Raw genomic sequence first — 25,667 nt, 5'->3', positions numbered from 1 at the left:
CATAGAACAGCCGTTCTCTTCCTTTCCCATTGGTCACAAAAGTTCACCCTTCTTGAATTGTTTCTTATTTTAAGCTTTTGTTTACCAGTATACTCTCTATGCATGCTGTAGTTTCTACCAATTCATATTTGGAGTTATGCACGACTCATTACTAGTCCTCCCCCTCCTCAACCCCACCCTTACCCAAACAACGGAGAGGGGGTTCCATGCCACTCTAGTGGAGCCCTTCCTAGTGCCTCAAATATGCCTCCCTCCTGTCTTCCTGTGACTCTCCTCTCGTCTCCCTCTCAGCCTAGCCTATAGAGACAGCCCTTCTGTCTATCACTGGCACCTTGTTTGGACGAGTGACCCTGCTGCTAGCCTAATTACTCTGTGGTGTGTGTGTGTGTGTGGGTATGCATGTGTGTGTGTGATGGATCACTTCTATGGCTGAGGGGCAGTGGGGCTCCTGACGGGGCCTAGGAGGGCCTCCTACCTTCATGCCCCCAGGGAGGAGATAAGTGCTGCATGTCAGGAGCATTTCCAGAATTTTCTTCTATCTCTCACTCCTTTTAATCTCTCGCTCTCGCTCGCTCTCTCTCGCTCGCTCTCTCTCGCTCTCGCTCTCTCTCGCTGTCTCTCTCTCTCTCGCTGTCTCTCTCTCTCTCCTGTCAGGTTGACTACTCATACAAAGAAAGGCCACACCAATTTCCCTCTCGCTGTTTCCTTAGGCCCTAAGGAAACTGGGAGAGAGAAAGTGGTGTGTGACACACACACACACACTCACACACACACTGAAATTACAGTAACATTTTATTTAACCATGTCATATAACATTGTCACAACACTGTCATGACACATACTGTATATTTAGATGTGTTGTGACATATATAGCAATATTTTATGGCTGGTTATGACACCAGTGTCAAAGCGCACAAATCCTACCACACAAGGTAAACCATTCCATTCTACTTGTAAATAGTATGTTATATAACATTTCCAAAAAAAATCAATTTTATTACCATTGTAATTATTCACACATTGATGTCAAACACGTGCTTAGCCCATGCTCTGTCGCTGATAACGGGGATTAATGCAGGAGCAGGACAAAAAACCTCCTGTGATTGATTCCAAAATATGTAAATATATATCATCTAAGTTTGTTTGTTCACCACATTATTATTGTAGTCCTCCATGGTTTTGCTTTAATATAGCTACATGTATATTTAACGCTACCACTAGGGGGAGACATTCAAACTGTTAGCTGCAGGCGCACACTTCATACGTTGGAAGACGAGGAGGAGGAAGAGAAGCCCAGAGCATAATTGTCAGTTGTCAGTGTTTTCTTATTCATCCTGTTTTCAAGTTTGTAATATTTACAAGCGTGATTTCGTTTTTGAAATCTAGAGATAGCATGTTTATCTAAACCATGATGAGTTTTCCCGTAGTCTTTATTTATAATTTAACTGTTTTGACCGAGTGGAAAAAAAAGTGAGATTTTTCCCTTCATATAAGTGTAGCCAAACATGGCTAGCTAAGTTTGTATGTAAATCAATGAGACAAGATGGCGTCTCAGAATTTTTTTATTTTCGTTATAAATGTTTTGGCGTTTCATTTTTTTCTCTCAATTTTTTACAAACGATGGCTCGTAATTAAGTATATTTACATGAGTACATATGACCCACGCTAATGATAAGTATTTTATAAATGTACTTTTTTTATGTGTATCTAAAGGTCGCATGCTAACCGTTAACGTTAGCTAACTCAGCGCTAGGCGCTAGCTAGCCTGCCATAGTTAGCTAGTTGTTATTATGGGTATGAGTTACATTTAATACACAGGCCTCTTCTAGATTTTTTTTGTACAATTATCACTATATATACAGTATATAGAGTGAATCAAATGTACTGTTGTTGCCTCAACAAGGCATGGGTGTATTTAATTGTTTTGTACACCACCATCTTTAGTGATAGGGTAGCTAACATTAGCTTGCTAGCTACATGAACAGTTGAGAGCTAGCTTTAGCTATGTTTAAAAAGGGATTGTAATGTATTTGAACTTGCCTGAAAGTGTTTGCTATTCTCATAATATATTTGGTGTGAAGTTTTCAGATTTCTTTAACGGTGCCACTGCATTGTAGCATCCTCTTTTCTGATTCCTGTTCTTTGCTGAGCTATATTTTCCAGAGAAAGTAATGCATCTGTTGCATCCAGTGGTGGAGGTGAAGACCTTGAGTGAGGCTGCAGAAACAAACTTGAATAAATAATGCAATTTAGAGTTAATTCCCTTTTTTTGTTGTCGTTTTAATGAATTCTTTACAGTGAGTTTTTTTCCCCCCATCGTAATGGAAAATACATTTTATGGCTCTGTCATGAAGCGTTATGACCAGCCTGTGTCACTTTACTTGGATTAAGAAAATACACTTTATGACACTGTCAAGAAGGATGATGGCCATCATAATCATGTATGCCAGGTAGGCCTATCACGTACATGCCCTTCTGTCATTTAATATGGTCAATTTCTCAACATTTTATATAACATAACCATACTGTTTACAAGTAGGCACACACACACACACACACACACACTGTCTCTCTCTCTCTCTTCTAGTGGCAGGTGTCTCCCTCTACTGATCTGGACAGAGGGAGGGAGCACATAGCGGGTAGTGAAGGGAACTTTTTGATACACCAAACTTTCTCGCTGTGCCTACAGTATCTTTCTTTCTTTCTTTCTTTCTTTCTTTCTTTCTTTCTTTCTAACTCTTTCTATTCACACACACACCCTGTAGAGAAGCCAACCAGGCCTTCCCACAGCTGAAGGGGAACAAAAGGGCTGATCAGAAGAGAAAAGAGTAATTAAACACAAGGCTTTAATGTCAGCCAGACCCCCATACCCCCCACCCCCACCCACCCACCCATTTTACCACAAAAACAAGAATGGAAGAATAACTTCTTTCAAAGAAAGAATGGTTTTATAATCCTGCCTAGCTTCTGAAAGGAAGCCCTCAGCTCTGGAGGCACAGGGTCAGCCTCTCTCTCTGCCTTCTGGGCTTATTCCATCTCTCTCTCTCTCTCTCTCTCTCTCTCTCTCTCTCTCTCTCTCTCTCTCTCTCTCTCTCTCTCTCTCTCTCTGTCTCTCCCTCTGTCTCTCCCTCCCGTTGGCTGGGCCCATAGAGAGAGCTAAGTCAGGCTGAACGAATGTGGGCAAGCCTGTGACCGCACCTCCAGCAGCCCCTGGCTCTCCAAAAAGAAGGTGTCTCTAATTGTTCCTTCTAACTTCTTATACACACACAAACACAACCACACATACACAACCACACATACACACATACACACACACACACAGTCGCCCTCTTCACATCCCCACGCTGGGCTCATGTGCTCGGATTATCATACGCCTATGAAAGAAGCAGCCAATTTAATCCCAATACAGCCGGCTATAGGAAAGACGCTTCTACTGAGCCAGGGGGCTCAGCCAGAGGGGGTAATCACAGAAATGCATTTTTTTAAAACAAGGGTCCAGTGTGGTGTTTTTCCAGGACCCCCTAACTGGCAGCTATAAAGGGAGTATTTCTCTAACATGCACTAATCCTGCTAAACAGCACCAAATCCTATTAGACCATGAATTATAGCTCCTGCTTCGGCACCTCTCTCTCTAGCCTGTCCTCCACTGGAGAAACCCAATACCCCTCCCCTTCCTCGCCAACTTCTCAATCACACCCCCACACACACACACACACGCGCGCACATACACACTCCCCACCACATCACCAAAACCTGCACCCCGCTCCTCAATACTGTAGCCCAGGCTGACATGGGAGGGAGGGAAGGCGTGTGACTGTGCTCCGGAGTTGAGGTCTATGTTTGTTTACTGTATATGTGTAGGTATGGAGACTTGTGCTTCTGTGTGTATGATTGTGCAATGTACATGTGTGGATGGTGGTTCTCCTCCCCTCCTTATATGGCAGAGTCAGTCAGTCAGTCAGTGAGCCAGCCTTTTACCACGTATTTAAAGGGCTGTTTATGCCCAAACCAACCAGAGACATTTCCCCTTCCCCTCCTCTCTCTATGGAAGGGGTAGCTCCTGCTCTGCTCTTGTCGGCTCCTTTGTTGAATAACCTCCTTAGCTTAGGTAACCTCCAACATCACCACTTCCCTAATTAAGGAGATTTTGTGAAGCTGAGGTCAGAGCTTCTTTCTTTCTTTCACTCGCACATATATCGAATCAAATCAAATCACCCTTAAGCGAGTTCTTGGACTGTTCTTTGACTTTCCATCATTAAATAAACAAGATAAAACTGTATTTCAAAAAATGGTTTAGCCTATTCACCTGTGGATTGGTTGCTCTTTACTGTATCTAGCCAGCCCAAGTATGCAAAGTGAAAAACATAATCATTTCAATGACATCATGAATCTGTCTGTGTGCTGTTTTGCATAACTAAAGCTGTAGTAGAAGTGATTTACATGTAGTAGTAGTATTGTTTAACAGTAGCAGATCCACTATTGGGGTGCGTGCGTGCGCATGTCCTTAACTTGAGGTTTTCTTCCTGGTATTGTCCAAGCACAGGGTTCAGGGTGGTCAAAGTTCAACTGTTCAACTCTGTTTGGCTCGAGCGTTCACCTCTATCAGCAACGAGGGACCTTTTCCACTTCTCCTCTGTAATCGCACGTTGTGAAAGTGGGTTCATTAAATGTGGGTGGGGTTTTGGTCAGAATGATATACTCAGTCATTCTAGAGAGGCAATTTTCTTTGTTTGGTTCTCTCTCAACCATTTAGAAATCAAACCACAAATTGCAGTACCTTTAGAATTACACCAGGGTGGTGGAAGCATGTGTTTGTGTGTGTATACACGTGATACTAGCATGTGGTTGTGTGTGTATATTTATGTGTGTGTGGGATAGAGAGAGTGAGAAACGGAGTCCTCTACCACCCCATGCTAGTGTCAACCAGCCCTTTCCTCCGGTGAATCTGGGAGACAGAAATGTATGACAGATGTGGCAGGCTGCAGCAGGCTTCGTGCCCCACTGTTCCTCATTTCTGCTGTGGTGACATGGCACGGCACGTAAATCACGGCCTCCCTCTCTTTGTTGTCAGCTTTTAAATACACAGGCTTTCATGTGTTCATGTGCTCATTACCAGCCCGGGCCGCGCTGAGTGCAGCCTGCTATTGTCTCAAACATTGTGTGATCAAGGCCTATTGATCGGTCCTGCTTGTCTCTGACTGGGGCTGCAGACACAAAGACAACTGGAGCAGACACCCCCAGAGAGAGAGAGAGCGGTCAGTAACTAACCAACAACACACATCACCAGTAACTATACACAGCAGGGTAGAGAGAGACTAGAGACAGACTCCTGCATGCAAACAACCTCTCTGTCTCGCTGATGATTCAACAACACACCGACTGAATTTGACATGAAAGACAGTTACTGGCTCCCGGCTAATTAAACCCTTCTCATATTTCAAGTGTAAAGTGTAGAGATAATACAGGGCCTCTTCTGATTTGATACAGAAATGTTGTGGGTGTCTGTTTTTCTCTTGCATTGATCAAAGACCCCTCCCGAAGCTGATCATCGACCACAGGCCTGTGCCTTTGCTGTGCTCTGACCATCGACCTGTAACTCTAGACTCTAAAGCCTCTTTCCTCTGACGGACTACGTCCCCAGACGTTATTACACTGTGTGCTCCTAGGAAACACAGACAGGATATTAGACTGGCTCCAGCCAAGGAACAGCAGAGAGGCGGACTGTTACTAAGGACTACTATGAAGTTTCTAAAGTAACCACCTGGAAAAATCAACCCAGAAAGCTTTATTAAGAGAGAAACCTCCAAGTGCCAATGGATGGCATGTGGCTATAATCTGTCCAGGATTTCAAAGGACCACACCAACTCATTTCTCCTCAACACTGTACCCAATTGAATTGACCACAGTAGCCCTGGTGAAGAATGGTGAGTCTGTGGAAGACTGTTGGCAGTCTTAAGCCTGGGTATTCACTGGAATAAACACGCGTTCCCCCTTGGCCCTGAAATCATACGGCACAGGACAATCAAAACAATATTGAAGTCTGTGTGTGGGAGATGAAACGCTTGCTGACTCCAGAGGATCCCTGGGATGCATTGTGTTGTGTGGATAAATAAAAGAAAGGAGAGGAGAGGAGAGGAGAAGAAGAATGAGACTAGGAGCAAGTGTTGTGAGTCATCAACCAGAGAGAGAGAGATGTGGGAAAGCTGACACTCCAAATGTGGTTGAGCGCCGCATCTGGGGCCGACTTTAAGTTGTGTAAAATATGTTATTCTTTTATCACGGTCACTTGCCAAGCATGCATGTGCATTTGGGAAACGAGGGGGGAAACAGTCCCGTGATCGAAACTGCACGTGTTTTCTGTTTCCTACATGTGTTTTCTTTCCCAATTATGTTCAATCTACAACTCGGTGCAAAAACACATCCTCCTTGCACTTGGGAAGACGGATGAGGGGGTGCAAAAATGAAGGGGGGTTAACCGCCTCAGCTTTTTGTTTGGTATTGTTCGTGTGCATTTCCTCGTATAGGCCCAGATCTGAGGGCGGAAAAAGCAGTCCCAGCAGTCTGCTTTGATCCATATGTTTTATGGCCCCTGTCAGTGTATTGTCTGTTAAGTCCTTTTGTTGTCCCTACCCTCTAATGAAGTCTTCAGACTGGGCTTGTTGACTCCACAAAGGCGGGAGGGTGTGCTTCTTCACAGAGAACCAGCTAGCCAGCTGTAGGGCTGGAACGCAGCAGTCACAACAAGTCTTGTACCCCCATACATCCCCCCAACAAAGGGCTGCTGCCTTCAGAATGGAGCCATTCATTTTCTTTGGAGCACTTCAGCAGAGAAGACCTTATCTCTCACCACAGTCACGCTCAGAGCCCGGCAAAGTGTGTCACACGCACACACTTTCTCTCTAGTTACGGGAGGATGTTTTTTGGGGGATTTGGGGCCACATCTCCATACTTGGTGACTTTGCAGACTATGTTGTGCCGTTATCTTTGAAGGGGATGGCAACTCCGTCTTCTGTCTCTCGTTTGTTCCTGTGCCCGTTTCTCATCTCTGTGCTATTTTACAAGGTGTCCCCGCTCTGACTTCCTTCAGAATGTTCTTGTTAAAGAATCCGGCGGTGTCGCTCAGCGTTAATCCGGCGTTTCTCGAGACGCACTCCAAACGCCATCCCGGGCGGCTTATCCAGCCCCCTTGATGTCAGCGATAAGGCCGAAGGGTAAGGGTCACATGTTTTAAAACACGCGTGAAGGAAAAGCAGATATTTCAGCTCCGCTTTTAAGACAGACCCCCAAAAAATATCCATATTGAATTGATTGCATTCTCTTTGATCTGTCAGCACAGCTAGTGTCAGAGAGAAGCAACAGTCAGAGACACATGGGTTGTCACTGAGTGCCCATTACTACTCACGCTGCAGTCCTAGCACACAGTACCTCCAGTACAGAGACAGCATAGTACAACAATATAATACAATAATATATAACAGTCCAGAAATATGAAACCACCGCTTGAATGTTAAACTGTAAAATGAGAGGGCACACATTCTATACATGGACCAAAAATAATCCAAACGGTTCTGGAATAGACTCTGAGGGCCTATTTCCAGATCTAGCTAGCAGGTCACCACTTCCTCTACTGCTCTGTGGTCATCCTCTAGCCATGACCCCATGACCCATGGAAGTTGTCAGCAGTCGAACCGCACATAAACACCCTCCCTCACAGGGTGTTTTTGCCCTCACACACACACATCAAAGTATCGTACTCACACGTACACCCAAATATGGCCGTGTCATCTCCAACAGTCACATTTGGCTCACAACAACATATATATATATTTTTTACCAGATCTGTGTGCATCTTGTTGCATTTCAGCTTAGACAGTGAAGCCAAGCGAACATCAACACATCATGCAAAGTACTTGCGTGATGGAAGAAGTGGGTCTGTACTCTTGCGGCTATAACTAGGCTACTATGTGTGCTGTTATGGTGTTTAGTTTAGTGCCGGTGGTTTTCCCATTTGTTGACACAAATGAGGCGTGTTGAGCCAGTGTGTGTGTGTGTGTTTATGTGTGTGTGTGTGTGTGTGTGTGTGCGTGTGTGTGCGTGCGTGTGTGCGTGTGTGTGTGTGTGTGTGTGTGTGTGTGTGTGTGTGTGACTCAGATTACACAAGATGTTTGGTTGTTCCAGATTCACAGAAGGACACAAATACACAGTTTTAATATTGTGGCGAAACCTACAAACGAACAACAAGTTCATCAGAGTTCAACATCCGTGAGTTGTATGAGAAACCTGTTTAGTTCCAGAGGATGAGATCATACAGTTCTAGCACACAGTGTGTTTGTTTGAGAGTGTGTGTGTGCTTTCGTGCACACACGTGCATGTGTTTGTGTTGGTGTTTTTTGTGTGTGTGTGTGTGTGGTAGGGAGGGGGACTCTCCTAGCCCTCGAAGCCATATGTGTTTTGCCATTGCATGGGACACACATTCTGCATAAATGAATGCAGTACAAGCCAATTAGAATGGCTGGAAGCATGCAAGTTGTACAAATGTTCTGTTGTTTTGAGAGCAGAAAACAAGCCAGGTTGCTTTTATAAGGAAATACAACTGAGACGGGGAAACATCTGCAGGCTTAACCCCTTGTGTGCTGGAACAAATCAAATCAACATGTATTTGTCATGTGCGCAGGATACAGCGTCATGAACAATGAAATCCTTTCTTGCCAGTTCTCCTCTCGACAGTGCAACCAAATAAACTGTGTTTGTCTCCCTCAGGTTGTCTCACGCCCACAAAGCAGCAGTCAAAGTACTCCGGAGAATGAAGTACTTTGTGGCCAGACAGAAATTTCAGGTAAAAGACAGGGTGGAGGAAGAGAGGGGAGGAGGAGGGAGGGTAGAGAGAATAGTGTTGTGCTTGCTTCGGAAGGTGAGGGTGAGCACGAGGGAATGCTGTGCAGCTGCAGGACTGCCGTGTGTGCGTGTGCCCACTTGCATTTGCATATACGCAGTGTGTGGGCGGAGTGCACAATGTATGTGTGTGTAAGACGGCGTCGGTGCCTGCAACTTGCACCTGCACGTCTGTGTCTGGCCTGTCGTCAGTTCAGCCGCAGTATCATGAGAACCCTGTTCACCTCCGCTTGTGTGGTTAGAGTCTCTCACTGCACAGCTGTAGGAGACGAGGCACCTACCTACCACAGAATGGCCTCACTTGGTCTTTAGTCATCCACAACTCTCTTTCTGATCTGAACGTCACCAACAAACACAGGCCACGGTTTCTGTCTTCACACTCAACCATCTTCTCATCACTTCATTATTTCTGGATGGTGAACAGACCCCACCATACTGGCTCGTCATGTTTAATTGGGTGATGCAACCTCAGTCACAAGATAGCATTCTCCTCACACAAAACAACTCCCCTAACACAACACGTGAAAGCCTGCTGAACAGGCCCTCTTCCCTTAGCTTCCTCATCGTCAATACACACTGCAACAACAAAGCACTGTGTTGTTAATTTTTTTAATTTCACCTTTATTTAACCAGCTAGGCAAGTTGAGAACAAGTTCTCATTTACAACTGCGACCTGGCCAAGATAAAGCAAAACAGTGCGACACAAACAACAACACAGAGTTACACATGGAATAAATAAACCTACAGTCGATAACACAATCGAAAAAGTCTATATACAGTGTGTGCAAATGAGGTCAAATTAGGGTGGTAAGGCAATAAATAGGCCATTGTGGCGAAATAATTACAATATACCAATTAAATACTGGAGTGATAGATGTGCAGAAGATGATATGTGCAAGTAGAGATACTGGGGTGCAAAGGAGCAAAAAAAAGAAATAACAGTATGGGGATGAGGCAGTTGGATGGGCCATCCACAGATGGGCTATGTACAGGTGCAGTGATCTGTAAGCTGCTCTGACAGCTGGTGCCCAAAGCAAGCGAGAGAGATGTGAGTCTCCAGCCTCAGCGATTCTTGCAATTTGTTCCAGTCATTGTCAGCAGAGAACTGGAAGGAAAGGCTGCTAAAGGAGGAATCGGCTCTGGGGATGACCTGTGAAATATACCTGCTGGAGTGCATGCTACGGGTGGGTGCTGCTATGGTGACCAGTGAGCTGAGATAAGGCTGGGCTTTACCTAGCAAAGACTTATAGATGACTTGGAACCAGTGGGTTTGGCGATGAATATGAAGCGAGGGCCAGCCAATGAGAGCATACAGGTCGCAGTGGTGGGTAGTATATGGGGCTTTGGTGACAAAACGGGTGGCACTGTGATAGACTGCATCCAATTTGCTGAGTAAAGTATTGGAGGCTATTTTGTAAATGACATCGCCGAAGTCAGGGATCGGTATGAGTTTTATGAGGGTATGTTTGGCAGCATGAGTGAAGGATTCTTTGTTGCGAAATAGGAAGCCAATTCTAGATTGGAGATGCTTATGAGTCTGGAAGGAGAGTTTACTGTCTAACCAGACACCTAGGTATTTGTAGTTTTCTAAGTCAGAACCGTCCAGAGTAGTGATGCTAGATGGGCAGGCAGGTGCAGGCAGCGATCGGTTGAAGAGCATGCATTTATACTTACTTGCTTTTAAGAGCAGTTGGAGGCCACGGAAGGAGAGTTGTATGGCATTGAAGCTCATCTGGATGTTTGTTAACACAGTGTCCAAAGAAGGGCCAGAAGTATACAGAATGGTGTTGTCTGCATAGAGGTGGATCAGATAATCACCAGCAGCAAGAGCGACGACTGTTGACCCGAGGGAGTCCCCTAGGGATGACCGTGGGTGACAATGTGCTGTGTGTGTTGTGTTTGGGTTGCTACAATACACTATTCCCGCTCTACAGCAAGCGAGGAAGCCGTACGACGTGAGGGACGTGATGGAGCAGTACAACCAGGGACACCTCACCATGATGGTCCGCATTAAGGAGCTACAGAGGAGGTGGGCCATTAAATCTCTCTCTCTCTTTTTACTTTGTGTTCTCTCGCTCTCTTTCTCTCTTTCTCCCTGTCTCTCTCTCTGTCTGTCTCTTCCTCCCTATCTATATCTGTCTCTCAGCTTACTCTCTCTCTCTCTCTCTCTCTCAGCTTACTCTCTCTCTCTCTCTCTCTCTCTCTCTCTCTCTCTCTCTCTCTCTCTCTCTCTCTATTTCTGTCTATTTCTGTCACATACATGAAACACAACAAATGCTATAGAGCTTTGTCCAAAGTTTCAATTTTCCCATAACGTGTCTCTCATGTTCTCCTTATTTTCCCAGACTAGACCACACATTGGGGAAACCAGGAATGTTTTTGCCAGGTAAAACCCACCAGAGGAAACTCACCAGGCCAGAGTTGATCTGATAAACTCGTGTCACTCCTCACTGTGCCCCCTCATCTCACAAACAAAGACAGCGAGGAACGACGATAAGGCTGGACTAGACTAAATCTTCTGCGAAGAGATCCCCAGTGTGTATAGTGTGTATACGTAGTGTGTGAGTGTGTATATGTTTGACTATGTGTGTTTGGTACACACGCTAGTATTTGTATGCACAACGCTGCCATCCCGTCTCCCTATCCTCCACCGCCTTCTCTCTTCTTCTCCTCCTCTGCATACCCCCTCCTCCCTCTTTCTCCTCTCTCCTCATCTCCTTCTTTCTCCTCCTTCTCCATACCACCCTCCTATCTTTCCTTCTCTCTTCTTCTTCTCCTCCTCCTCTTCCTGCTCTGTGTACCCCCCTCCTCAACCTCCTCCTCTCCACCTCTCCTCCTCCTCCTCCATTTCTTGGCTGCCCCATGGAGCTAACAAGGGAACTAAGATGGTTAAACACTTGGTTGATTGGCCCAGGTATTGGATTAGGAGTCTGGGGCTTTACTCCAGACATCCATTACAACCAGGCCGGCCATACACGATAACACTACAGCTACAGCTGCCTACCTGCCTGTCAAATACAACCCACTACCCCCAGTCTGCCTGGCTGAGCGTGCCCTGGCCCTAGGATGGAGCCCCGCTACACTGATATACTGTTGCTATGTTTATCGGGACTCAATGCAGGACTAAGAGTTTTTTTTGCGTTAGGGGGCCCCTAAATAAAGAAGTGCATGTGTTGGGGGGTGGTGTGTGTGTGAGACAGGGGTGGTAAAGCATTCCATAGTACCATGGTTTCCGCTGGACATCTGCCGGACCCCTATGCATTGGGTGGGTAGCCTGATTAGGGCGTCCACCCACGGTGCTCAGAATGACAGAAATCACATTACGATGATGGTCGTTCATATTAACAGAACATGCAAGTCTAGGATGCAATGACATGCGGCCCTTCTTACCGAATTCTGATGCAAACTTTGAAGATTGTAGACTAACAGTCCACATTTACTTTTCCTCAGCCGACAAGATAAGTAACAAATAGAAAAATCACGACCATATGTCAATCTACTATCCCCCATAGTACAAAAGTGTATCTATTCTATTGGTCACGTTGTCAAGAAAGAAATAGCCTATTCCAAACAGACTCTGAGACAGTTGTGGGAAGATGGATCCCAAATTCATACAACCAGTAGGCCTAGGCTACATACAAATAACTTTAAAAAGCAATGATTCTGATGAAACAGATCACAATGTATAGCTTCAAATGTTGTTCAACTGCTATTTATTCACATTATCGGAAAACACAGTCGAAAGGGCACCGCACATGCGAGCGTTTTCATGTGACAGAGATGAAAACATCCGTTAGAAATGTAGAACGGAGATCTAGTAGGCTACTTTGAAAGCGAAGTAAGACGTGCCTCATAACATGTATTGAAAGGTTCATATTTCAAACAATGAAGTGCATGTTTTCAGAAATGCATAGGCTACTGCTTCCAGCTCATTGCAACGTGGTGTGCGACACGCTGATGAAACCTGCCGTCCGTTGCTGTTGGAGATGCTGTGTTGTTGTTGTTTTTCAGAGAAAGGCGTAGATAAGGAATACCACACTATGGGAGCCAGACTGATCCGCCTGGAGGACAAGGTAAGAACAGTCTTGTGTGCCCACGCTAGCATGTGTACGTGAGACTGTGTGTGATGGAATCTTTTCCACAGTATGTGTTATGGCTGGTTTCGGTCCCATGGCTGAGCCGTTAAACAAATGCCTCCTCTCCTCTAGCGATACGTACGTGACACACGAGGTGTTCTTTTCCTGTTCATTCACATCTCCTCAGGGTTTCCATGCTTTACCAACGACCAGCTACCCTCTGTCCTCTACAACAGTGGTTCCGAAACTGTGGGGCAACGCGCCCTACATTTTTCTTCAAGGAACTCAGTCCGGCTTTCAACTTAGTCTCCTTTTCTCTGCACCCCATGACAAAATGTGTAGCATTGCAGTAAATAAGCTTTAAACCATAATGGGGGGGGTGCTAGAAGGGGGTCTGAGTGAAAACCTCTGGTCGACAACAAGTTATATTGTGGAGACGGTGGGTTGTGACTTGTTTTTTGTGTTTCCATAGGGGAACATTAATGTTTTAAAAGGGCATTCTAATACAAGCTACAGGGAGAGAGCACACACACATCCCTCTGGTCCTCAGTGGAGCATGGCCAATAGGCAGCAGCTGTGTTATGTGCTGTAACCAGGCGTGACCCGCTAGGCAGAGTGGACCGGGAAGTGCCACCATGTGATGCCTGCCTGATCCCCAGTCATCAAAATCAAATCAAGTTGTATTCGTCACATGCTTCGCAAACAACAGGTGTGAGACTAACAGTGAACTGCTTATGGGCCCTTCCTTACAATGCAGAGAGAAAGAAAATAGAGAAATAATAGATGCGTAAAACAGGTAATAATAAAAGTAATAATAGACACATAATGAGTAATTATGTCTATACACAAGGGATACCAGTTGATGTGCAGGAGTGCGCGGTAACTGAGGAAGATATGCACACATACTAGAAATAAAGATAGGTACAAGGAATAAAGTGGCAGATAGGAAATAGTACCACCTCATTGCACACCAGGGACCAATTTGTGCCACCGTTGGTTGGTCCGACTGGAGCCTGCGGGCAGTGATGTGGTGCCCACTGCAGACTTGTGACTGTGAGCATGTGTGCTGGCATTCACTTGCGTCGGGAGCCTTTGTTTTTCCGCTCAGGGAAGTCTCACAGGACGACATTACGGCTGGCATCGGAGCCATTAGCCTGCCTGTCATTTAGAAGTCTGCTTCCTTGGAAGCTCCGAGATAAATTGAGTGTGTGTTGTGTGTGTGTGTGTGCAGTTCAATGATTTTCTCCATTTTACGATGGTTTTTGCTATAGATATTGACTTTTGGCTCGTGGCTCCATGTCTACTATAATGCATGAGGGAAAGGCCACAGCTATCCAAACCCTCTGCTCTTGACAGGAGTGAAATGATCCTGAACTAAAGACTAACCCTACAGGAGAGTAAAGGAGATTGAGTTCTGGCCCATTTGCTGTCCGTGCACGTTGTGATCTCAATCTCCTGTTTGGTAACATAAACCTCACTTTATAAAACACCCTCGCTGTCCCTCCTGCATCCTGTGGCACACAGCAAACCAACCGGATGGAAAGGTTCCTAATTAGCAGACCAGTTCAGGGGAAATCGCCGATCAGAGCAGCAGGCAGCAGCAGCCTAGCGTGAGGAAACGAATGCCCCCAAAACAAATGTGGCTCCAATCACTGCATGCTCCCCGAGTACCAATATGAATAGTGTTTTGCATGACTCGTAGGAGAGTTGCCATGGTGACCGATTCCACACAGCGGTAGCAAAAAAGAACAGCAAAAACACGTGATACCCGGAGCGCTCCCTCACTCGGCCTGTAATGACTGTTTTCTGTGTGTGTCCTCTCATATTATGGTTCTAGTCGTGTGAATCTCTTGTTTTGATGGGCCCACGGCGGCCAGGGGCCAGCACACCTGTTGGGCTGAGAGAGGGGGGTGGTTCCAGTGCTGTGCCCCCGGCCAGCAGGTGGATGAACCCGCTGACCCCCCCCCCCGTCTGCCCGTGCCTCGGCCCATTCCTCCTCCCTCCAGTCTGCTGCTCCAGAGGCAGCCTGGCCAGGTCCGTCTCATTGTTTGGCTTTTCCTTCTCTAGTCTCCCTCCACCCGCCTCAGCCCACACATATAAGACAAGGTCTGCCTCAGCTCACACACAGCGTCTCTACTGCAGCTGAAGGAGTTCTTCTGGTCTCAGTCTGACAAAGAGGGACATCTTGCTATGATCAAGGAGTGGATGATATAGTACAAGCATTTGATTGAATACAAGTAGTGTTTATTGCGCACAGAATAGAATTCAAAAATTTAAAATTATCTCATTCTGAACCAAATCCTAGAAAGCACCTCAATGTTGAATCATTTTCACGTGTCACTTCTAATAGAAAACACAAACGCACAGACAGAGCCAAGCATGGTATTATGGCAGAATCATCCATGAATAAGGTGTTTCCCAACAGCCCTGAGGAATTATCAATCAAGTGTATACATCAGTGTGTGTTGTGTGTGCTTGTCAATGTGTGTGTGTGTGTGTGCTTGTCAATGTGTGTGTATGTGTGTGTGTGTGTGTGTGTGTGTGTGTGTGTGTGTGTGTGTGTGTGTGTGTGTGTGTGTGTGTGTGTGTGTGTGTGTGTGTGTGTGTGTGTGTGTGTGCCAGTGTGTGTTCTATTGAGCAATTGATGTTTGAAGGCCTGAATGTCTGACAAGTATCGAAACTCAAGCCAACCTTACCATGGCTTTTCACTAAGTTTTTCACTTCAGACGGTTTTTATCTGCCCTACCACTCACCTGACTGGTAAGGTTGAAGGCCTCTCTCCTACTCAGCCTCACAAAAAAAGCTTCTCCCAAGCGGTTGTGACACCTACTCCTGTTGCCTGCTGCACAGCTGCATGGATCAACCCGGCAATCTGTTCCCGGTCAGCCCTGGCCTGTCTCCCCCTGTCTGGTAAAGGTACCCCCCTCTGTCCCGAGCTTTTGCTCGCCTCCAGCACACACGCACTTACACACACACACCCCAGACTTTGGACTGATCGGAATTTTAGGTAGGATTAATTATCTTGTGAAGCTTATTATGTGAGCTTACTCAGGAGCGCTTTAATTAACTAGTATATTCCTACTATTTACTTATTTTATCTCAGACTTTTATAGCCTACTGGATTCCTAAAGGGAAAGGGGGATACCTAGTCAGTTGTACAACTGAATGCATTCAACTGAAATGTGTCTTCCGCATTTAACCCAACCCCTCTGAATCAGAGAGCGACTCTCTTAAGTTATCTTGTTGGGTGATTGACTCTTTGAACTTACAATGACTAGCTCCAAGTTGTTAGATTTATTTCTTGTGCTTTATGCTATTCAAATAAAATAAAAAACCAAATCATATTTTATTTGTCACATGCGCCGAATACAACAGGTTCCAGTGAAATGATTACTTACAAGCCCTTAACCAACAATCCTTTAAGAAGTTTTAAGATAATTAAGTGTTAAGTAAAACATAGATAAATAACATTTTTTAAATAAAAATAACAAATAATTAAACAGCAGCAGTAAAATAACAATAGCGAGGCTACAGTTGAAGTCGGAAGTTTACATACACTTAGGTTGGAGTCATTAAAAAAAAAATTTCAACCACTCCACAAATTTCTTGTTAACCTGTTGAGTGTAGGGGGCAATATTTTGATACCCAAACATACCCAAATTAAACTGCCTATTTCTCAGGCCCAGAATCTAGAATATGCATATAATTGTCAGTTTAGGATAGAAAACACTCTAAAGTTTCCAAAACGGTCAAAATATTGTCTGTGAGTATAACAGAACTGATATTGCAGGCGAAAACCTGAGGAGAATCCAACGCGGAAGTGGCTTCTATTTTGAAAGCTCCATGTTCCATAGCCTGCCTTCGCTCCATTTAAAGGGATATCAACCAGATTCCTTTTCCTATGGCTTCCCCATGGTGTGAACAGCCTTTAGACATAGTTTCAGGCTTTTATTTTGAAAAATGAGCGAGAAAGATCACATCATGACATTGTATGGCTGGGTGCCAGCAGCGTTTTGCACGCACAACAGCTTTTCTCTCTCTCTCCTATTGAAGAAGCTACAGTCCCGGTTGAAATATTATCGATTATATATTGTAAAAACAACCTGAGGATTGATTCTAAAAAACGTTTGACATGTTTCTATGAACATTACGGATACTATTTGGAATTTTCATCTGAGATGTTGTGACCGCTCGAGCCTGTGGATTTCTGAACATAACGCGCCAACCAAATGGAGGTATTTTGGATATAAAAATAATATTTATGGAACAAAAGGAAAATTTATTGTGTAACTGGGAGTCTTGTGAGTGCAAACATCCGAAGATCATCAAAGGTAAGCAATTTAATTTATTGCTTTTCTGACTTTCGTGACCAATCTACTTGGCTGCTAGCTGTTTGTAATATTTTGTCTACTGAGAGGGATGTCCTTACATAAACGCTTGTTATGCTTTCGCCGAAAAGCTTTATTGAAATCTGACACACCAGGTGGATTAACAACAAGCTAAGCTGTGTTTTGCTATATTGCACTTGTGATTTCATGAAAATTAAATATTTTTAGTAATTTAATTTGAATTTGGCGCAATTCAGCTGTGGTTGACAAAAATGATCCCACTAACGTGATGGGTGCATCAAGATACTATAGTTTTGGCAAGTCGGTTAGGACATCTACTTTGTGCATGACACAAGTCATTTTTCCAACAATTGTTTACTGACAGATTATTTCACTTGTAATTCACTGTATCACAATTCCAGTGGGTCAGAAGTTTACATACTGTGCCCTGACTGTGCCTTTAAACAGCTTGGAAAATTCCAGAAAATGATGTCATGGCTTTATAAGCTTCTGATAGCTTAATTGACATAATTTGAGTCAATTGGAAATGTGCCTGTGGATGTATTTCAAGGCCTACCTTCAAACTCAGTGCCTCTTTGCTTGACATCATGGGAAAATCAAAAGAAATCAGCCAAGACCTCAGAATTTCTTTTTAGACCACCACAAGTCTGGTTCATCCTTGGGAGCAATTTCCAAATGCCTGTGGGTACCACGTTCATCTGTACAAGCAATAGCATGCAAGTATAAACGCCATGGGACCACACAGCCATCATACTTTTGTACATGTTTCTTCCGGGCATCTTCACAAGGTCCTTTGCTGTTGTTCTGGGATTTATTTGCACTTTTCGCACCAAAGTACGTTCATCTCTAGGACAAGGAACTCAATCCTATGCGTTCCTTGTCCTAGAGATGAACGTACTTTGGTGCGAAAAGTGCAAATAAATCCCAGAACAACAGCAAAGGACCTTGTGAAGATGCCCGGAAGAAACATGTACAAAAGTATCTATATCCACAGTAAAACGAGTCCTATATCAACATAACCTGAAAGGCTGCTCAGCATTGAAGAAGCCACTTCTCCAAAACCTCCATAATAAGCCAGACTACAGTTTGCAACTGCACATGGGGACAAAGATCGTACTTTTTGGAGAAATGTCCTCTGGTCTGATGAAACAAAAATAGAACTGTTTGGCCATAATGACCATCTTTATGTTTGGAGGGAAAGGGGGGGGCTTGCAAGCCGAAGATCACCATCCCAACCGTGAAGCACAGGGGTGGCAGCATTGTGTTTTGGGGGTGCTTTGCTGCAGGAGGGACTTGTGCACTTCACAAAATAGATGGCATCATGAGGTAGGAAAATTTTGTGGATATATTGAAGCAACATCTCAAGACATCAGTCAGGAAGTGAAAGCCTGGTCGCAAGTGAGTCTTCCAAGTGGACAATGACCCCAAGCATACTTCCAAAGTTGTGGCAAAATGGCTTTAGGACAACACAGTCAAGGTATTGGAGTGGCCATCACAAAGCCCTGACCTCAATCCTATGTAAAAATTTGTGGGCAGATCTGAAAAAGCATATGCAAGCAAGGAGGCCTACAAACCTGACTCAGGTACACCAGCTCTGTCAGGAGGAATGGGCCACAATTCACCCAACTTATTGTGGGAAGCTTGTGGAAGACTACCCGAAATGTTTGACCTAAGTTAAACAATTTAAAGGCAATGCTACCAAATACTAATTGAGTGTATGTAAACTTCTGACCCACTGGGAATGTGATGAAAGAAATAAAAGCTGAAATAAATCATTCTCCCTACTATTATTCTGACATTTCACATTCTTAAAATAAAATGGTGATCCTAACTGACAGGGTATTTTGACTCAGATTAAATGTCAGGAATTGTGAAACTGAGTTTAAATGTAATTGACAAAGGTGTCTGTAAACTTCCGACTTCAACTGTATGTACAAGGGATACCGGTACAGAGGCACCGGTTAGTTGAGGTAATTGAGGTAATATGTACATATACTGTAGGTAGAGTTAAAGTGACAAAGTGATAAACATTGCCCCATGACAATGTTTGTTCCCACACTCGAGACTCTCACTCTTTATTGGTTACATGGACTCTTGGCCTCCCATCCTTTTCTAACCACCTCTCGCCAGCTTTGTATTCATGTTACCTGATGAAATTGCTGTACAATATGATCTTGTTACCATTCAAATGTCATAAAAAATGCTCTCCCTGTCCTCTGCTGTGCCCTGATTGTATTACTGCTGATTATATCTGGAAATGTGCATGTACACCTTGGCCCATCTACTGTTGCTAGCCCCAATTCTGACTTGTGCTCTGATTTCTGCTTCACTGATTTCTGCTCTCGTAAAAGCCTGGGTTTCTGCACGTTAACACTAGAAACATATTACCTAATGCTCCAATCCAGATGTGTTGGTCATTACTGAGACGTGATTAAGAAAGAGTGTTTTGAACACTATCCAGGTCTCACAGCTGCCCATGTCCTCTAATGTTTATAACCTTTCTGGTTATAACCTTTTTGGCAAGTCAGATCTTCCAAGGGTGGTGGAATGGCAATCTTTACCAAGGAACACCTTCAGTGCTTGGTTGTCTCCACCAAGTCTGTCCCCAAACAATTTGATTTGCTGGTTTTAAGTATTAAACTTTCCAATAGCTCTTTGTTGACCTTTGCTGGGTGTTATTATCCACCATCAGCAGTGGCCTGTACCCTACCAGCCCTAAGCTCACTCCTGGCCCCTTGCATTTAGTCTGAATGTGTTCTGCGAGGTGACCTAAACTGGGACATGCTTAAACTACCTGACCAAGTCCTAAAACAATGGGACTCCCTAAATCTCTCGCAGACTATTACCAATCCCATAATGTATGACTCCAAACACCCAGAAAAGGCTACTCTCCTTGATGTTATCCTCACAAGTAATCCTGATAGGTATGAGTCTGGTATTTCCTGTAATGACCTTAGTGATCACTGTTTTTACAGCCTTTGTTCGTAACGGCTGCTCAGTTAAACGACCTGTCCTGATTTGTCATGGACGGTCGCTAAAAAACTTTAATTAGCAAAACCTTCCTTCATGACCTGGCCTCTGTAAATTGGTATAGAATCAGCTTGATCCCCTCTGACGAAGACGCTTGGATCTTCTTATTCTTAACAAACACGACCCCATAATGAAAATGAGAATTCAAAATAGGTTCAGCCCCTGGTTTGACCGTTATCTGGCAGAGTTACTCCACCTCAAGAACACCATTTGGCTGAAGGCTCGGCACACAAATACTTTGGCTGTCTGTCTGTCAGGCAAATTAGAAATAAGTGCACTCAGGCTATCCGGAAGGCCAAAGTTAGTTTCTTTAAGGAGCAGTTCTCTCTCTGTGAGTCTAACCCCAAGAAGTTCTGGAAAATGGTTATAGACCTGGAGAATAAACCCTCCTCACAGCTGGCCATGTCCTTTAATGTTGATGATGTGGTTGTTACTGGCAAGGAGCGCATGGCTGAGCTCTTTAATCACCACTTAATTAATTTGGCTCAGCCATGCCTCCTTCCCCGTCCAACATTTCCTCATCTCCCAGACCTTCTACTGCGACAAGCCCCGATGCTCCTCCCTTTTTTTTCCCCTGCCCCACTACACAGTTTCTCCCTGCAGGTGGTCACTGAGGAGTCTGAGGAGCTAAAGGAGCTCCTTAAACTTGAGCCCAAGTTTAAAGGGTCAAGTTTAAGGTCGTAGCCCCTATCATCACCGAGTCTATCTCTGACCGTTTTAACCTGTCTCTCCTCTCTGGGGAGGTTCCCAGTGCTTGGAATGCAGCCACAGTGTGTTTTTTATTTAAAGGGGGAGATCAAGCTAATCCTAACGGTTTTAGGCCAATATCTATCTTACCTTGTTTATCAAAAGTTTTGGAAAAACTTGTCAATCAACTCTACTGGCTTTCTTGATGTCTATAGTATTCTATCTGGTATGCAATCTCATGTTATGGATGTGTCACTGCAACCTTAAAGGTCCTAATTGATGTCACCATTGCCCTTGATTTTAAGCAATGTTGTGCTGCTATTTTTATTGACTTGACCGAAGCTTTTGATACGGTAGACCATTCCATTCTTGTGGGTCAGCTAAGGCGTATTGGTGACTCTGAGGGGTCTTTGGCCTGTTTTGCTAATTATCTCTCTCAAAGAGTGCAATGTGTAAAGTCATAACATCTGCTGTCTCAGCCACTGCCTGTCACCAAGGGAGTAGCCCAATGCTCGCTCCTAGGCCCCACGCTCTTCTCAATTTACATCAACAACATAGCTCTGGCAGTAGGAAGCACTCTCATCCATTTATATGCAGATGCTACAGTCTTATACTCATCTGACCCCTCCCTGGATTTTGTGTTAAATGCTCCACAACAAAGCTTTCTTAGTGTCCAACAAGCTTTCTCTACCCTTACCCTTGTTCTGAACACCTCCAAGACAATGGTCATGTGGTTCAGTAAGAAGAATGCTCCTCTCCCCAACGGTGTACTGACTGACTACCTGTGAGGGTTTAGAGCTTGAGGTAGTCACCTCATACAAGTACTTGGGAGTATGGCTAGATGGTGCACTGTCCTTCTCTCAGCACATATCAAAGCTACAGGCTAAAGTTAAATCTAGACTTGGTTTCCTCTATCGTAATTGCGCCTCTTTCACCCCAGCTGCCAAATGAACCCTGATTCAGATGACCTTCCTACCCATGCTACATTAAAAGGAGACATAATTTATAGATCGGAAGGTAAGGGTGCTCTCGAGTGGCTAGACGTTTTTTACCATTTGGCCATCAGATTTGCCACCAATGCTCCTCCTCTGTAAACTGGTCATCTCTGTATACCCGTCGCAAGACCCACTGGTTGATGCTTATTTATGAATCGCTCTTAGGCCTCACTCCCCCCTATCTGAGATATCTACTGCAGCCCTCATCCTCCACATACAACACCCGTTCTGCCAGTCACATTCTGTTAAAGGTCCTCAAAGCACACACATCCCTGGGTTGCTCTTCTTTTCAGTTCACTGCAGCTAGCAACTCGAAAGAGCTGCAAAAAACACTCAAACTGGACAGTTTTTATCTCCATCTCTACTTTCAAAGGCTCAATCACGGACACTCTTACTGACACTTGTGGCTGCTTCGCGTGATGTTATCTGTGCCCAACAATGTTTGTACCATGTTTGTTCTGCTACCTTGTTGTGCTGCTGCCATGTTGTGTTGCTACCATGTTGTTGTCATGTGGTGTTGCTACCATGCTGTGTTGTTGCCATGCTGTGTTGCTGTCTTAGGTCTCTCTTTATTTAGTGTTGTTGTGTCTCTCTTGTCGTGATGTGTGGTTTGCCCTACATTTGTATTTTTAATCCCAACCCCCTCCCCGCAGGAGGCCTTTTGTGTGTGTGTGCCTGTCAGTGTGTGTTCATCAGTGTGTGGGCCTCAGTGTGTGTTGTGTACAAGCTCTGACTTCACTGATAGCTACTTTATTGAGTAAAAATGTACTTACTATGACTGTTGTCACGTTCTGACCTTTATTTCCTTTGTTTTGTCTTTATTTAGTATGGTCAGGGCGTGAGTTGGGGTGGGCAGTCTATGTGTGTTTTTCTATGTTGGGGTTTTGAGTTCAGCCTACTATGGTTCTCAATCAGAGGCAGGTGTCGTTAGTTGTCTCTGATTGAGAATCATACTTAGGTAGCCTGGGTTTCACTTGAGTTGTGGATGTTTGTTTTCCGTGTGAGTGTTTGTTGCCACACGGTAGTGTTTCGGTTTTGTTCGTTTCTCCAGTACGTGTGCATAGCCCGGTGCGGTACATTCCAGCTCCTCGTATCGGCCGGGCTAGAGAAGCCGGCTCTACGCATCTTGTCTCCAGTGCGTCTCCTCGGGCCGGCGTACATGGCACCAGCCTTACGCATGGTGTCCCTGGTTCGCCAGCACAGCCCAGTGCGGGCTATTCCACCTTGCCGCACTGGCATGGCTACGGGGAGCATTCAACCAGGTAAGGTTGGGCAGGCTCGGTGCTCAAGAGCTCCAGTGCGCATGCACGGTCCGGTCTACCCAGTGCCACCTCCACGCACCAGCCCTCCCGGTGGCAGCCCCCCGCACCAGGCTGTCTCTCCGTCTTCTGCCTACAGGTGTTCCCGCCTGTCCAGCACTGCTAGAGCCTTCCTCCTCTCCAGCGCCGCCAGAGTCTCCCGTCTGTCCTGAGCCGCCAGAGTCTCCCGTCTGTCCTGAGCCGCCAGAGTCTCCCGTCTGTCCTGAGCCGCCAGAGTCTCCCGTCTGTCCTGAGCCGCCAGAGTCTCCCGTCTGTCCTGAGCCGCCAGAGTCTCCCGTCTGTCCTGAGCCGCCAGAGTCTCCCGTCTGTCCTGAGCCGCCAGAGTCTCCCGTCTGTCCTGAGCCGCCAGAGTCTCCCGTCTGTCCTGAGCCGCCAGAGCCGCCAGTCTGTCCTGAGCCGCCAGAGCCGCCAGTCTGTCCTGAGCCGCCAGAGCCGCCAGTCTGTCCTGAGCCGCCAGAGCCGCCAGTCTGTCCTGAGCCGCCAGTCTGTCCTGAGCCGCCAGTCTGTCCTGAGCTGCCAGAGCCGCCAGTCAGCCAGGAGCCGACAGAGCTGCCAGGAGACGCCAAAGCCGCATTTCAGCCAGGAGCCGCCAGTCAGCCAGGAGCTTCCAGAGCCGTCGGCCAGCCAAGAGCTTCCAGAGCCGTCTGCCAGCTAGGAACTGCCAGAGCCGTCGGTCAGCCAGGAGCTTCCAGAGCCATCAGTCAGCCAGGAGCTGCCAAAGCCGTCAGCCAGCCAGGAGCTGCCAGAGCCGTCAGCCAGCCAGGAGCTGCCAGAGCCGCCAGCCAGCCAGGAGCTGCCAGAGCCGTCAGCCAGCCAGGAGCTGCCAGAGCCGTCAGCCAGCCAGGAGCTGCCAGAGCCGTCAGTCAGCCAGGCGATGCCAGAATCGCCCTTCACTCCGGAGCTGCCGGAGTCTCCCGCCTGTCCGGAGCTGCCGGAGTCTCCCGCCTGTCCGGCGCTGCCGGAGTCCCCCACCTGTCCAGCGCTGCCGGAGGCGTCCTTCACTCCAGCGCTGCCGGAGTCTCCCACCTGTCCGGCGCTGCCGGAGTCTCCCGCCCGTCTAGCGCTGCCGGAATCTCCCGTCCACCCGTGGCGTGGGTCCCCAGTCCAAGGTCGGAGGTGAGGGTAGACGCCCACCCAGACCCTCCCCTATAGGTTCAGGTTTTGCGGCCGGAGTCCCCACCTTTGGGGGGGTACTGTCACGTTCTGACCTTTATTTCCTTTGCTTTGTCTTTATTTTGTATGGTCAGGGCGTGAGTTGGGGTGGGCAGTCTATGTGTGTTTTTCTATGTTGGGGTTTTGAGTTCAGCCTACTATGGTTCTCAATCAGAGGCAGGTGTCGTTAGTTGTCTCCGATTGAGAATCATACCTGGGTTTCACTTTTGGGTTGTGGGTGTTTGTTGCCACACGGTAGTGTTTCGGTTTTGTTCGTTTCACATTTATTGTTTTGTAGTGTTCAGTTTATGTCTTTAAATAGACGTTATGGACACTTACCACGCTGCGCGTTGGTCCTCCGATCCTTCTCGCTTCTCCTCAGAAGACGAGGAAGAATGCCGTTACAACTGTGATATGTGCTTGTCCCACCTAGCCATGAATGGACTAACTGTAAGTTGTTCTGAATAAGCACGCCTGCTAAATTACTCAAATGTAAAATGCGCCTTTCAATGTAACCCTCCCCCTGGCTTTCTGTTTTCCCATTCTTGGTTAGCCTCCCAACCACCACTACTTCTGTGTTGTGATGTGTAGCACCAGCCAGCCACTATTACCCTCCTCTCCTCTCTCCCTCCTACATGAAACATCAACAGACAATGACTGAGAGCTCTGCTGCTCTGCTCTTTGACTGGCTGTGTGTCGAGCCTTCAGGCCTTGTCCCGGTTCTGTCAGCACATCAGTCCTGGGAGCATTAATTACACATGCACGCACCTACACACACACACGCACGCACACACACACACACACACACACACACAAACAAGAAGCAAACAGGCACACACACACACAGTGTCAGTCGTGGGAGCATTAATTACGCACACACACACACACACACACAAACAAGAAGCAAACAGACACACACACACAGTGTCAGTCGTGGGAGCATTAATTACACATGCACGTACGCACACACACACACACACAAACAAGAAGCAAACAGACACACACACACAGTGTCAGTCGTGGGAGCATTAATTACACGCGCGTGCACGCACACAGACATCCAAACAAACAAGAAGCAAACAGACACACACACACAGTGTCAGTCGTGGGAGCATTAATCTTGGTGTGGGTGAAAGTTGTGAAGCATTTGAGTGGCATGGTGTGGAG

The 25,667-nt window shown here is 46.0% G+C and overlaps 1 protein-coding gene across 2 annotated transcripts in view; it reads left to right on the top strand.

Annotated features, from left to right (window-relative positions):
• The window catches only part of LOC112218170 (potassium voltage-gated channel subfamily KQT member 1), a 258,934-nt gene that overhangs the window by 156,646 nt on the left and 76,621 nt on the right, over positions 1-25,667 (top strand). For both annotated transcript variants that reach the window (XM_024378753.2, XM_024378752.2), the window contains exons 14-17: positions 8,761-8,836; positions 10,827-10,921; positions 11,238-11,278; positions 12,904-12,965. In XM_024378753.2, the coding sequence (XP_024234521.1) occupies positions 8,761-8,836; positions 10,827-10,921; positions 11,238-11,278; positions 12,904-12,965 (274 nt within the window). The remainder of the gene's footprint in view (positions 1-8,760; positions 8,837-10,826; positions 10,922-11,237; positions 11,279-12,903; positions 12,966-25,667) is intronic.

The sequence above is a fragment of the Oncorhynchus tshawytscha genome, linkage group LG19, assembly GCF_018296145.1.
Source record: "Oncorhynchus tshawytscha isolate Ot180627B linkage group LG19, Otsh_v2.0, whole genome shotgun sequence".
Lineage (NCBI taxonomy): Eukaryota > Metazoa > Chordata > Actinopteri > Salmoniformes > Salmonidae > Oncorhynchus > Oncorhynchus tshawytscha.
The sequence above is the reverse complement of the archived record's forward strand: the minus strand, read 5'-3'. Positions and strand labels throughout refer to the sequence as shown.